General features: G+C 38.4%; 1 protein-coding gene across 6 annotated transcripts in view; it reads left to right on the forward strand.

Moving 5' to 3' along the window:
* eml4 (EMAP like 4) overlaps positions 1–15418 on the forward strand; it is a 91947-nt gene that overhangs the window by 26266 nt on the left and 50263 nt on the right. For 2 of the 6 annotated variants that reach the window (XM_084092258.1, XM_084092260.1), the window contains exon 1: positions 10243–10481. The exons of 3 other annotated variants lie outside the window; for them this stretch is intronic. In XM_084092258.1, coding sequence (XP_083948384.1) covers positions 10424–10481 — 58 coding nt within the window. In that variant the 5' untranslated portion in view covers positions 10243–10423. Of the gene's footprint in view, positions 1–10242; positions 10482–15418 lie in introns of those variants that run through there. One more of the 6 variants, XM_084092261.1, reaches the window with a different exon arrangement.

Below are 15418 nucleotides of genomic sequence, written 5' to 3' on the forward strand. Positions count from 1 at the left end.
ATCTAGGCAGGTGGAGCTGGGGGAGGTGGAGGGGTTCAGAGGAGCTCTGATAGCGCACTGTAGGACTAGCTTACAGCAAACACTGAACCAGACTATTCAAATGTTGAGCAAGCAATCTCATTGGCTACAGGATCAGCAAAAGGCCAATCAGCTCGTGTCATGCGGTAATGATGCGATTGCTTGCTACAGTATCAGCCTGCGCCCTGTAGAGTTTTATGCCTGAAATAGATACTCTATATATGAATGAAAAATGAATAAGCAAGTAAGAACACCAATAAATAAACAAATGCACCAATAAAAATAGCAACTTTGTAGTACTTCCTCAAAATTGGTCATTGTGTCAGCCTGGAACCTTTAAGCACACCTTTGTTTCCGAGCACCTGGAAGTTATGTAAAACCAGCCAATCAGATTTGAACTGCTGATTTGTTACATGGTACTTTCGTTCTTTGTGTGCCATGCATCAGTTGATCCATGGGTGTTGCGTCTGAGGCTGAATCACAGAGTGATGTGGCGTATTGGTTTATGATTTGGTTGTAGGTTCAAACCCTGCAATGACTGACTGACCATGACTCTTGATCTCATCGGGGACCGGCCCTGTAATAAGTAGAGTAATAAAGTCTTTTTGGATAAAAGTGTCTGCTAAATGACTACTCAGCCACTCTCATAAACTGCCTGGGGTGTTTGATACTGCTGCAGCAGTGCGTTTCTGCGGTGACAGTGTTTCTGGGAAAGCGTTGGGGTGTTCGTGCAGATGCTTCACTCAAACCTCTTCTACTTTCGTCCTTTTGCACACTCTCTCTTTCCTGTGTGCCACCGGCTGCCTTCCTGTCATCTCTATTTTAGTGTGAGGTCTGTGGGCCTCTGAAGCGTCTCAGTTTCCTTTCTCGAGATGACTGTTTCCAGTGCCAGGCCAGGCGACAGCGGGTCCCGCTCCTCAGGCATGCTGGGACATGGGGAGTGGCGCATGCCTCGTGTCTGAGTTATTTTACAGGTCTCACTCTGGGATTCATGCAACATGTTTACAGAGATGTTTGTGTCTACTGCATCTTATTTGTGGCCATCTTATAGTTGCTTTGGTGAAAACTTGAGCAAATCAAATTTAACAAACGGATGCACCAATACTACATTTCCTATATGATATAATAGCAGATTATTCAGAATGATACAATATGATAGCCGATTATTCTGCCGATACCAATAGTTTGATTTTCTTAAGGAAAAAAAAAACTCTCCCAACTAATGCTGTGAACTATACAGGAAATATTTACATTACATTTGCTATACAACGAACCATCTCATTTGGTACATTACTATAATATTAGAGGTTATTATTGACAACAGAGCTATTATATTAAACTGCTATTTATTTTCAGATATAATAATTACATAAAAAATAACATAAGGTAGGTTTCATAAGCACTTGTCTTAATGGCAAATTTATTCAAACATAATTAACAATAAATAAGCTCCTCTCTAGTGTTTTTTATAGCTAACTAATAACTGTGAACATTCGGGGTGTGACCATACACTTTGATCATGAGATGAGACGATGCACGATATTAGGTTCACGGTATATTAACTCTTTTTAAGAAATCTTCAAAGACAAATTATATGATTGGAAAAAGTATTTTATTTGAAAATGTAAATAATTGTAATGCAAATAATTTTATTTCAAAATGCAAAACAATGCAGGTGCATTTTGAAATGTTTTAACTAATCTAGGGCTGTCACTAACGATTATTTTGGTAATCAAGTTATCGGTCAATTATTTTGATGATTAATCGAATAATCGGATCATTTTTTGTGTGGTAATAAAAGTGAACAATAGCCTGCAAAATGACTTAAAACACATATATAATAACAATGAAGAAACAATAATGGGTTCAAATAAAGTATCAAAAGCAAGTAATCATTTGTTTTTATTGAACAACACTGTTAAAATACATAATGTAATATAAACTTATGTACATTACATTCATCACAGCAACCCAAACACACAGCATATGCAGAGATTGAATCTGTTAACTGAGCCGCTGAGACGCGCTCCATGCATGACTTGTATATGATAGCAGCGAAACACTTCCTCACTTCAACACTTCAAATTCTCAATCAAACACAAAGTGCATCAGATTTTATATGCATTTCCAAATGCACATTATTGGAAACTCAAACAAACAGTACATGCAGGGACTGAGATTGTGTGGAGCAGAATTTACTGTGAATGGAGGCACTCTGAGAAACACGTTGAATGCATGTAATTAGTCTCCTGGCATGAGATCTCGTCACATGGATATTAAGTGACACTGTTCACAAGCTGTTTTTATTGCCGGCTTTCCGCGGTTGAAACAATGATTGAGCGATTATGTGAGACATGATACATTTCGGTAAGTTGTACTGTATATTTCAAAATATCATTTTGTATATCAATATCATGCATTAATTTGTATTAAAGTGAAAGAAAATACTCTGTGTCGGCACTGCCACTCGAACTGATGAGCAACAGCGATCGGTCACGTCACTTAAAGGAACACGCCGACTTTTTGGGACTTTAGCTTATTCACCGTATCCCCCAGAGTTAGATAAGTCCATACATACCCTTCTCATCTCCGTGCGTGCTGTAACTCTGCCTGACGCACCCACCGCTAGCCTAGCTTAGCACAAAGACTGGAGGTAAACGGCTCCAGCTAGCATACTGCTCCCAATAAATGACATGTTGTGCCTATTTACATGTTGTGATTTGTATAGTCACAGCGTGTACAAATAACAAGGTCACATGAGACACAGCCATCTTCTAACCGTATCCATACTGGGAACTGTACATACTGGCAAAGCACTGCTACTTCTGCGGAGTGATTTACTCCAACTCTGAGTGAACTCTCTGCTCCTCACCACTGGGCTTCTCAGGCACTGCGAGCAAATCACTCCGCAGAAGTAGCAGTGTTTCGCCTTCTGAGAATATAGTTCCCAGTATGTATACGGTGTTGGCGTTGGCATTATTTTGTCACTTATTGGGAGCAGTATGCTAGCTGGAGCCGTTTACCTCCAGTCTTTGTGCTAAGCTAGGCTAGCGGTGGGTGCGTCAGACAGAGTTACGGCACGCATGGAGATGAGAAGGGTATGTATGGACTTATCTAACTCTGGGGGATACGGTGAATAGGCAAGGCAAGGCAAGTTTATTTATATAGCACATTTCATACACAATGGCAATTCAAAGTGCTTTACATAGAAGAAATTAAAATAATAAAAAGAAATAAGAGTAATTAAAACAGTTTAGAAAAATAAAAAATAAAATACAGTACAGTACAAACAGTCGGACGAACATTGGCACAGTGCTCATTCATTAAATGCACGGCTAAACAGAAGTGTTTTGAGTCTGGATTTGAAAGTGACTACTGTAGGAGCACATCTGATCTCCTCTGGAAGCTGGTTCCAGCATAATAGCTAAAAGCAGACTCGCCATGCTTTGAGTGAACCCTTGGTATTTCTAGCTGATATGATCCTAGTGATCTGAGTGATCTGTTGGGTTTATATTCAGTGAGCATATCTGCAATGTATTGAGGTCCTAGGCCATTGAATGATTTATATACCAGTAATAATACTTTCAAATCAATCCTAAATGTAACTGGGAGCCAGTGTAAAGACCTGAAGACTGGTGTGATATGTTCATATTTTCTGGTTTTGCTCAGAATCCTGGCGGCAGCGTTCTGTATGAGCTGCAACTGTCTAATGGTCTTTTTGGGAAGGCCAGTGAGGAGTCCATTACAATAGTCCACACTGCTGGTGATGAAAGCATGAACAGGTTTCTCTAAGTCTTGTCTGGAAACAAAGCATCTAATTCTTGCAATATTTTTCAGATGATAGTATGCTGATTTAGTTATTGCTTTGACATGACTACTGAAACTAAGGTCTGACTCTAGTGTCACACCAAGATTCCTGACTTGATGTTTAGTTGTTTGACCCCTAGAGTGAAGGTATGCGTTCACCTTGAGAACTTCATCTTTGTTTCCAAACGCAATGACTTCAGTTTTGTCTTTGTTTAGCTGAAGAAAGTTTTGACACATCCAACTGTTGACTTCATCGATGCATTGGCACAGGGAGTCAATGGGGCTGTAATCGTTAGGTGATAGGGCTAAGTAAATCTGTGTGTCATCTGCATAGCTGTGGTAAGCAATTTGGTTCTTTCTCATTATTTGGCTCATTGGGAGCATATACAGGTTGAACAGGAGTGGCGCAAGAATTGAGCCTGATAAAAGTCCCAAAAAGTCGACGTGTTCCTTTAAGAGCGTCTGTTTGAATTTCATGATAAAATTGACCGAATTTGAAAGCTGATACTTTATTTTTTATCAGAAGTAACGTGCACAAAGCTCTTTGTGATTATTGGATGTGAGGTGCTACAAATAATGTTTGATGTAGGGAAAACCGCGGACCTGACAACCCTGAACTACGGGTGATTCAGAGGGTCAAATAGAGCCTGCTTTAACGTCGCTATTTTTTAACTGTTAATGCGTTATTGTCACGAAGTTGCAGTCTGACACATGTTTCCGCCCTGATTGACAGGATATAATCAGCCCTGATCATCGTCTGTTTTTCTGACAATGAATTGTGAAAATAATTGTTTTGTTTGTTTTAGGGATGCACTGAAGTATTGGCCAATAATTGTTATCGGCCGATACATTGGTGCTTCCTTAAAACAAATGTAGAGAAATGGGTAGACACAAAATGTTGAAATTTGCATGCAGATCCATTAAAATGAAATACTGCACTTCTCACCAGTTTAATGCCAGGTATACACCTCAGCTCTTGTTATATGTCAGCGTTTTGAATTAATGTACGTGTACGGCAGTTTCAGTCATGTTTAAATTGCCTTCGGGTCTCACACATTAAACACACCCCGTTTGACCTGACTCGCAGAACAAGTCAGTCTACTGCCTGAAAAGTCATTAATAGACCAAAAGCATAATTTCACTAGTTTCCTGTTGTGTAGGCAATGCCCTTTTCCTTCTAAAATGAAAATGCTTGACCTAACCTGAATTAAATTATCAAGGCAAACAGGCACAAATTGCTCCTTTTGCTGAATGATAAATGCATCCATACCCTTAAAAAATACAGGAGCCAATTTCAATTTGATAAAAATACAAAACTCTTTATGACTTTTTGTAATCTGACGCATTTTCTGATCGATGTGGTTAATGTTTCTTAACTTTTCATAACTGTATCCTTACTGGTTCAAATGTATTATTGTTCGAATACCTTTGTTAGCTAGATTGTTGTGACTTTTAACTTTAACTTTAACTCACTGTATCAAAAAATAGTGGTGGGATTTTGTAACCTTAAATGCCCAGTGTTGCAATGTTTTTCCAAATCATAACTTAATGCAAAGTGGTTTTTAGAATTAATGGCTTCCTTAATACATATTTAAGGGTGAAAAAAATAATACATTATGAATATCAATGCTTGGGTCTCTCAGTTTTTTTTTTTTTTTTTAAGTGTACACTTTGATTCGTCATGGCAACAGTAATTCAAATGATGTAGTGATGCTGTGCGGTCTCAGTAAAGTATGTCAGATTGTGGTGGTCTGCTGCATTCACTAGAACCTAATGCTCAGAACTGAAATATTGGCTTTGCTTTCGACACATGAAAAATTATGATCAGCAATAATTTGATGGGTGTGTTTTTGACTTGCTTTAGTGATCGAGCAAATAAACAACACTTAGTCATAACTCGTTTCTGTGAATTCCCCCATAGTACAACATTGCTGTAGATTTACAGTTAATATGCAAATGAACAGTGCAAGTGCATAGATGTGTAGCCTTACTCAGAAGACAGTTATCCAATTTGTAATTCTGAAGACCAACCAGTGTCTTCACACTGTCACTTCACACTGTGATTATTTGTGAATCCGATTGGAATCTGATCTAGATGATTGACTGTCCAACACTGTGTATCGCAACTGTTCAGTTTTTTTTAGGTAATCAGATTCCAAAAATGTAAGTACTTGTAATTAGATTATATTACATTTAAAATACAACTTTTTTATTGATTACATGTTTACATATTACTCACACAATGGCTGTAAATCATGCATGATTGATTCTCCGTAATTCTTTTTAATGTTTAAAATGTTCCTTTCAAAAAAAAAAAAAAAAAAGCATATCGCTCATATACATTCAGAAATTCAGAAAAAAAGTTTTGTGAAATTGCACACACAGACCAGCCACTAGTCAGGTGTCTATAATCACATGGAAAATTGAGAGGCTACAAAGCATTTGACCACTGGATTTACAGAAATCTGTTTTCTGTTTTCTCAACATTGCATATCGTATCAACTCCTGACGAACACATTCATTAAGTCATTTAACCATGTTGCAAGGCTTTTGTCTTTCAAGCGCATTTTTTAAATGTATTTTTATATCAGTTTGGTACAAGATTATCCTATCAAATCAATGTGATTAAACGAGTTAGGTCAAAAGCAATTAAAAAGTAGTCAGATTATATTACCTAAAATACTGTATGTAATGTAATGGATTACGTTAATTTTTGTCATGTAATTTGGAATCAGTAACGGACTACAATTTTCAAGTAATCTACCCAGCACTGACAACATCTGACGTGGTTTTTTGTGGGTTGAGAAAGTGAGATAAACCACCCGAAATCCGATTACAGCAGTCAAACTGAAACTGATTTCTAGAAATGGGAATATGATTTCAGACCACATCTGAATGTAGCTCAAAACGGAATTTGTAAAATTCAATTTTTTTTGCTGTTCACACTTTCTAAATATGATCGGATTCCAATCGGATATGCACAAAAATCAGATTTGGACTGTCAGTCTGAACGAGGCCGTACTGTGTGTCTAAAGACAGATTGGCACTGCTGTGTTAGTAGCTGTGTATGAGTTGGCAATGTTATCTCAGTTTCTGTAGCACAACGTGATCTCAAAGCGCCAGCAACAGCAAGGTCACATGTTCAATTCTCAAGGTAAAAAAATTATACTGCACCTCTCAATGTGGAATTTTTTTTGTGTGTGTGTGTCTGTTCTCTGCATATATTTGTTGCTGGGAAGAGAAAATGTTAATTATAAATAATGAATTTAGTACTGATAAAAGAGAATTTGTTTATTAAAAAGTATTTTTTGTTTATTAAAGTATCACGTCATACCTTTTGTCTCGTCTTTATTGAAATCAATTCACCCTTCATAGGGAGTTTGATTGACAGGCGATCTGACCAATCATAATCCGCCATTCACCGAATCCGCCATTTTGTCCGCCAAAGCAGTCAGGAGAGTTAGTAGATTAACTTCGGTGGACTTGAACTTGAAAAACGGTGTGTACTGACGTCTTTCCACGGTTGAAACAACGTTCCTTCTGATGTTCATTCATGTTTATTTGATGCTATAAATTAACTAGAAGAAAGAGATGATTGGTTCACGAGCAGCTTTGACTGAGGCTCTACAGCGATCTGTCATTTCTTTAAAAAAATACCAAATTTGAAAGTTGAAACTTTGTTTCATATCAAAAGTAACCTGCACAGTCCAGTCTGTCAGCGCATTGTCAGTGTCCTCTTTGCTCCGCAGTGAATTTTAACTGCGTGAGAACATGGTGTGGCGTGGCTTGTCGGACACAGCAACAGTAACTCAAGGGGGCGGGTCTTTGCGAAGGGTCAATTGTGAATGTAGTTTCCCGTGTGCTTCTATCTTTGTATCTCTTGAGTTCCGGCCTTTGTAGAATATTCCAAATCAGTTGCATTTCAAATCATAAGTTCCATTTGACTCCGGATTCTGCCAGATAGTAGTAGGATAATGTAGCTTAGTAGGGTTTGGAACAGAGCTAATATGTCTCGTTTGATCATTCAAATGTAGGCGTACTCCCTGTTTGTGGTTTGTAATTTCATCGTAAGCTGAAATAAATGTGACATGAAGTCTGCGTGTACATGCGTGTGCATGTGAGAGTGGGAGTTAGACGGCCCCCATGATTGGCCTTTGACCTACTTTCTTTTCATTCCTTGCCTGTAACTGTGTCAATATGATACTCATATCCCAGTGTGAGACGACTTTTCTACCTTCCCTCGCACTGCCGTTATCTCCTGTTGTTCACTTTATGGGCCTTTTCACGCTGAAAGATTGCGGTGTACGTGGCCACGGTATTCTTTCTCTCCTCTGTTCTCCTCTCCTTCTGGCTTCTCACCAGTCGCTTTTTGTTGTTGGTTTTTCTTCCAACTTGGCAGCTGTGTGCTAACGGAATGCTCTCTCTCACTCGCTCTCCTTCTCATTGTTTTATAGCTCTCCTCAGCGACAGGCTGGCCCCTTCACAAACGTGGGATAATTAAATGTTTCATTCTTTTTTAAACACTGCTGCTATGCTGCACTCCTTCTCCTCAGGTCTAAGATTAATAAACAGCCGTGTGGTTTTTGAACGAGAACCCGACAAGGCACACTTACCATGGTAGCTCGCTGAACTCTGGGGGATATAAACTGCAGATATACGAAACACACAAGTTGTATACAAACACTAAGTCTCAGAGTGGCGCTCTTAATGCTCAGAAACACATACACAGCCATTCAGTCGTTCATGCATGATAGTCATGGGATAAACATTGGAAAAATATTAATGCAATTAACGCAGCATCCGTTTTTCCCGTCATCCTTTGGCTGGTGTTACATTATATGACCACACTCTTATTCATGCGGATGCTTTTAAACCGTTCAAGCGCGATAAGACACAAAAGAGAACGTTGTGCTTTACTGGCGCTCACCTGTGAATCTCCTGTCTGTAACACACACACACTCACACACACACTTGTGCGCACAGAAAGCCGCTTCAGACAGCGCTTGAACAGACAAAACACAAAATTATCCAGGCAAGCACAGTCTTAAATGAGTTAAATGAAGTCTTAAATGAATGTAAAGAGTTAGAAAATGGGATCCGCATCATGTGCGGCAGGTCTTAAAGGGACAGCAGCCTAATAAACCTGCTGCTGTCTGGCATTAAGGATATTCAAAGAACAAAAGAAAAGGAGAAAATCACCCACTGCTCTTGCCTGAATAACGTTTGTAGCTTTAATAAGTATTAATCTATATTTAATTTATAATGAATGCAGTGAAGAGCGTGAATTGTTTGATAACTTTATTATATCCTCCCTGTTAGACCTAACTGTTTACAAGGTTGCATAGGTCAAAGACAAAAAAAATTACTTTTTGTGCATTTTGACAGGGCAAGTGAATATCTGAACTGGTCTGACTGGGCCAATAGGAAACATTTAGACCTGATATATTGAAGGCACAGGTAAATTGGACATTTATTACGGGCTGTGAAGATTGTTTTAAGTTCACTTAAATTAAAAGTGGTTAAAGCCTAATAAATGTTCAAATGTATAGCTTTCGATTATACTTTAATGCTGAATGGATATAATTAATGGCTAAAATTGAGAAAAAATCTATTTCATACAGACATCATTAGCAGTATTGGTGTATCGGTGAGATTGGCCTTCATTCAACAACAACAAAAAAGATGTCATTAAACACATTTAAAATATAAGATACGGTCTTTATGTTGTTTCTACATTAATTTGGAGTTTAAATGTGAAATTATTACAATATAAAGCTATATTACTACATTTCAGGTGCGTTACAGAAAAATTTCAGATTAATTAGTTAATACTTTTAATCGAATTAAAGCATTATTATATTATATTATGTTGTATTATATTATACTAAACTGTTCTGCATGATGTTTAATTTTTTTTTTAAATTTAATAGACTTTCTTGGTAAAGAAAGCTAACAAAGCATTGTAAAAATGTGCTTCTGAATCAACTGCTTGTTCTCAGAAATATGATTTAATATCTCCAGGTCACATCAGGGGTCAAATAAAATGGAAAAAGCACCTTCGAGTTGCAGCTGTGTGATGTAAGCAGTGTTTGTGTGTCCACTGTACAGGTCTGGTACAGTACAGATGATGTTTTTGCTCCAGTGGCCGAATGATCAGTGGAAGAGAGCGAGGTTTTAGAGGCAACACTGGCTCATTTCAGAGCGCTTTAGTGTGCGTGGCCGTTCTCCTGAAGCTTTGACACCTCCACGTGTTCTCCTCCCCTCCCCCCGTCCCAGTGTGTGTGTGTGTGTGTGTGTGTGTGTCCGCTGGAACAGCAGAGGTTTAAGACGCTCGAGCAGGGGAGCTTTAGCCACTCCCTTAGCCAACCAAGATTTTATTTTTTTATCCCTTTATCTCCTCCTCCTCTAGTTTCCCTTGTTCTCGCTCACCCTCACGCTCACTCGCTCGCCCTGGCTTTTGTGTGAGCGGGCGTATGTGTGCAGCACCGTGCGAGAACAGAAGAATGTGTGTGTGAGACAGAGAAAGAGAGACACAGGCACAGACAGACAGACAGACGAGGAGAAGCGTAGAAGACAAGATCTCGTGCAGCGGTGAAGAATGGAAGACAGCGCGACAGTGTGTAACTCTACGGCCATGCTGAACCACCACTGCACCGGTAATGCAGCACAGCGGGATTGTGGGGGGGGTTGTGTGTGTGTGACTGAGATGCATGCGTGCGTGTGTGCAATGTATAAGCAAGAGTCTTCCTTTTTGTCATGTGGAGGTTCCCTTTTTCACACCACACAGAGAGGAAGTGTGTGTAACGCTCTAACCTCACTACATTGATGCATCTCAGCGGTGCGTGTGTGTTTAGTGGGATTCAAGCAGTTCATTTGAATGCTTGTAAATGGTCACCACCCCGGAGAGAGTTGTGTGTGGTTAGTTGTACTTCAAAATAAATATTTTTTTATAAATTTATATATAATATAATTATATATAATGCTTTTATTCAGCAAGGACACATTAAATTGATCAAAAGTGACAGTAAAGACATAAAAGATTTCTATTTCAAATAAACAGTTTTCAACATTGATAGTAATCAGAAATGTCTCTTGAGCAGCAAATCATCATATCAGAATGATTTCTGAAGGATCATGTGACACTGAAGACTGGAGTAATGATGCTGAAAATTCAGCTTTGACCACAGGAATTACAATATATTCAGATAATAAAAATAAAAAAAAGTTATTTTAAATGGTAATATTTTCATTTTTGGTCAGATAAATGCAGCCTTGGTGAGCATTAGAAGCTTCTTTCAAAAACATTTAAAAATCTAATCTACCTTGATTTAGATTTATGAATGGTAGTCAGTGCATGTCATGCCCATAAACAAAATAAAGTCTAGTTACAGTGGCAGCATATATTCTGTATGCTTACATTAACTACATATTTAGAAATACTTTTTTTTTCTCATACCTGTACTTTCTTCTTAATGAAACTCTTAATGCAACTATTCAGATCCGTGAGGTTACAGGATCAGATTCATCCACGCAGAACCTGTTCCTCTGTAAGCTGTGTTTCAACCACAGATGTAAATATCTTTCTGTTTCAGTCGATATAACCTTCAAACTTTAAGGCTTTTAAAACATTTTTGAACTTCATGATGAGGTTTTCTCAAGTCAACATTCACAGATTATCTTGACAAACTGTCTTTTCTCTAGTTAGATGATGTTGTGTCTAGTGTGCGTGTGTGTAGATGCTTGTTTCTGTGTCTTGTGGCTTTTTATTGGGATGCCACGTCTGTTCAGAGTCTGTTTGTGGTGTCTCATTCATGGAGAACTGGCTTGGGGGAGTAGAAGCAAATCTCTCAGTAAAAGTGTGTGTGTGTCTGTGTGTGTGTGGGATGTTTTTTGAAAATGAAAAAATGCAGAAAGTTTTCTGTGATGACTAGGTTTAGGGATAGAACAAAATACAGTTTATACTGTATAAAAAGCATGGTCTATGGTGTGTGTGTGTGTGTGTGAAAGGTTAGACTATCACTATTGAGGATGTGAAACAGAAATACTCAGGTTCAGTGGCTGAATGTGGGCTGAATACTGCCTCTGGTCAGGGTGTTTCTTCCTTTCATTGTAATAAACGCTGGTTAACAAAACAATAAAAAAAAGTGAACGATTAACTAGTGTGTGTGTGTGTGTGTGTGTGTGTCTTTGCTCACACCATTTGTGAATCTGCCTGCAGTGTACTGTATGTGTTCAGCTGGTGTTCGGATGGAGTGTGTTTGCATGTCTCCTTGCAGATGGTACACACACATTACTGTTTACCTCCTTCTCTGTGTAAATTTCCTTCTGTGATGTACTCTTTTCTCATCTTCTTTAGATAAAGTTTAATAAAGCTTCTTTAACTAAATAACAAAACAAAAAAAAACTGGTAAAACGCTTTCTCCTATCCGGGTTTGAATGCGGAGACAACTGTAAGTAAACCATTAAAGGTTTATTTCCTCTAAGTGTAAACACTGAGTCTCTGTGGCGCTTTCAAAGCATTGCTCTGTTTGTTTAAGCGCTCAGACCCGCTCAGTACGGCAACACAGGCTCAACCAATGGCAGAGGACTGGGGCGGGGCTTTCTGTTTGTCTGACCAATGGGGAATGACAGAAACCTGTTTGAAAACACGATCTTTGCAATTCTGTTTGGTGCTGAAAATACACACTTCAGTTTTTAAGACAGTAAATGAATGTTGAAAATAAAACTGTTGCGTAACAATTATACTACCAAAGTTCATCTCTCTCTCTCTCTCTCTCTCTCTCTCTAATATCTCTTTCAGTTGTTTTATCTCGTCACATCTTTCATAAGCATACTGAAAAACATGCAGCACAATTATACCCATGTATATTACATCACACACACATTTACTTAGCAGTCTGCTGTAGATGCAGGACAATCCATAGACTTCTATTGTTTTTATGTCTAGCTAGTAAGGTTGAAATATTGCAAATGTAGGAATCGTTGAATGATAATTTACGATAACTGAATGATTTTAATACTTTTAAGTTTTAGTTTGAAGTGGATAGCAGAGAATAGACTGTGCGACTGATACTGTGAGTGTGAGCGTATGCATGTGCTCTCATAGCGAAGTATTGATTTTCAAGTATTGATTTTCAGTAAAACACTGCATAGTCTTCACTGTATGAATTAAATATAAATTGGTTCTTATTAAAGATTCAAAAGTTACTCAGTCAAGAGCAGTGAGTGATTTCCTCTTTGTCTTTCATTGTTTAACTTGAATGACACAGACTGCAGAAGGTATAATTAGGCTGCTGTCACTTTAAGACCACTGATATACACCCAACTGTTTATGTTCACTTCAGACAGAACCGACTGTGTGCTTTGGCGGTGTATCATTCAACACATGTAGCCTGTCTCATTGAGTTCTTTATTAATGGCTTCAGAATTATTTTTAACCATGTGCTCATCCCACTCAATATTTTCTCATTCATGCGTGTTTCTTTAGCACTTTAAAATGTCAATAACTGGTGGTAGCACTGTGCTATATGGATATATTTACATACCGCATTATACATTATCTAAGAACACCCTTACCCTAATGGAAATCTTCTGCAAAAACTGCATTTTCTAAATAAATAAATAAAAAAAAATTATAAAAAAAAGCTCACTTCTGGATATTAACAGCAGACACACACACACACACACAGGTGCTGTTACAACCGTCTGCTGGTATTTGGCGCTGGACTTGATGTACGTTAGGCGAGAGTCCAGCAGAGAGTCTCTCAGACAACTTTAACAGATGGACAGCCGCTGTGTGTGTTTGTGTAGGATGTGTTCATGTGTTTAAGTTTATCTAGCGGTCAGAGGTTAGTTTGGAATTGTGCAATCGATATCCAAACCATAAGAATAGAAACTACTAGTTCTTCTGCTTCTGCATGCCTGGACGTCTGCACTGATATAAATGACTTTTAAAAGCACAACAAATACATTAGCCATGAGGAAATCATGTTTAGATGAAGTTTGCACAAACAAAGTATTAAAAAACAAACTACCACGGGATTACCATAGGTTTTTGGCCATGTATTTTTGGACTTTCATATGATGGATGGTATTTCTGTAGTTTTCTTTGAAGGACTTTGGCGTACCATGGTATTATGATAATGGTATCTGATACTATCAATGTACCGTGGATCTGCCCCATTATTATTTGAAACAGTGGTAGTTCGAGGTCGATGAATAGCCAGTGCTGATAACAATATATCAGGGTGGCTGGAGGCTGTAGTAGCGACATGTGTATTAAACCGTTTAGTGATGCCAAATAAGATCATGTTTATCTATTAAGTAACGCAGACTAAATGAATGTGTGGGTTAGTTGAGTGGATGTGCAGTTCCCTGTGCAATAATCCACTCATCCATCAGCATCAGCGCTGCGTAACCCTGTCTCTACACTTGCTCCGCACTCACAGTTGGCCCGAATGCACAGTCTAATGTCTTTAAACGAACGTGTCAGCACACGCGCTAAACAATCTGAAGCCGCTGCGAGGCAAGATGCTGGAATCTGCTGCGCGATAATTAGCACTTCATGCAGACGTGCATTTTATAATTACAGCACAAGTCAAACCTTCATTCTTGGGCACGCGCTGGCACTGACTGTGTTCAGAACTGAAGACTAGCGTACTGCGTACTGCATACTGCACAATGTGCACTGCACTGCATGATGCCTACCATTAGTTAGACATACTATGTGAAATTGTACATATTGTTCAGTTCAGATGCTGTTCAGAAACATTTAAGCACTTCTGTCACATCACGTCATTTTTATGTATGTTTAATTCGGAGAGTGGCGAGTTAACATTTAGAAAATGAAATAAAATGAATTATAGATAGTCAAGTCACCTTTATTTATATAGCACTTTATACAATACAGATTGTTTCAAAGCAGCTTTACAGAGATAATAGAAAAAATGATGCATTTCCGCTGTTGTTCAACTGAAGTCAGTTCTGGTTGATTTACTGATAATTAAATAACTGATAACTTTAAGTAACACTTTTTTTTAAAATTTTGCTGGTAATTCAATGTTAAAATGTTATCGGCAGAGCAAGCAATGAGGTGTTCAGATGATTTTACTACCAGTTTTGTTGCACTGTAGTGGAAGGTCTAGTCTAATTTTGACCATTTTTGAGCAAATGCAGAAGGGTCATCTGGGTATGCATAATATGCACAGTGTATTGCTTATTGTAAAACTGGTCTTTATGGTAGTTTTGACGGCCAATCGTAGGGCTGCATGATTAATCGTATTTTAATCGTGATGACAAAAGCACATGCAACATGCAGGCCTGTAGCTCTCTTAACAGTTGGTTAGTCTTTTGAGCATCAGCTAAATCTGTCCACAATCTAAGGAGAGAAGGTGGTGAAAACGCATGTCACAACACTGCTCTGTGCCTCTTATCATCATCTAATCTCACACCAGCCCATGAGTGTGGTTTTGTGCGAGTGTGTGTGTGTATCTTGTGTGTCGAGCCTCGGGACATTACAGTGAATCATTAACATGAAGCTTCAGTGCTGTGTAGTTAATCATGTCTGTTACATGTCTGCTATTCTGCTGAAGAC

Source organism: Abramis brama (genome assembly GCF_963993115.1).
Source record: "Abramis brama genome assembly, chromosome: 19".
In the NCBI taxonomy this organism is placed as follows: Eukaryota; Metazoa; Chordata; class Actinopteri; order Cypriniformes; family Leuciscidae; genus Abramis; species Abramis brama.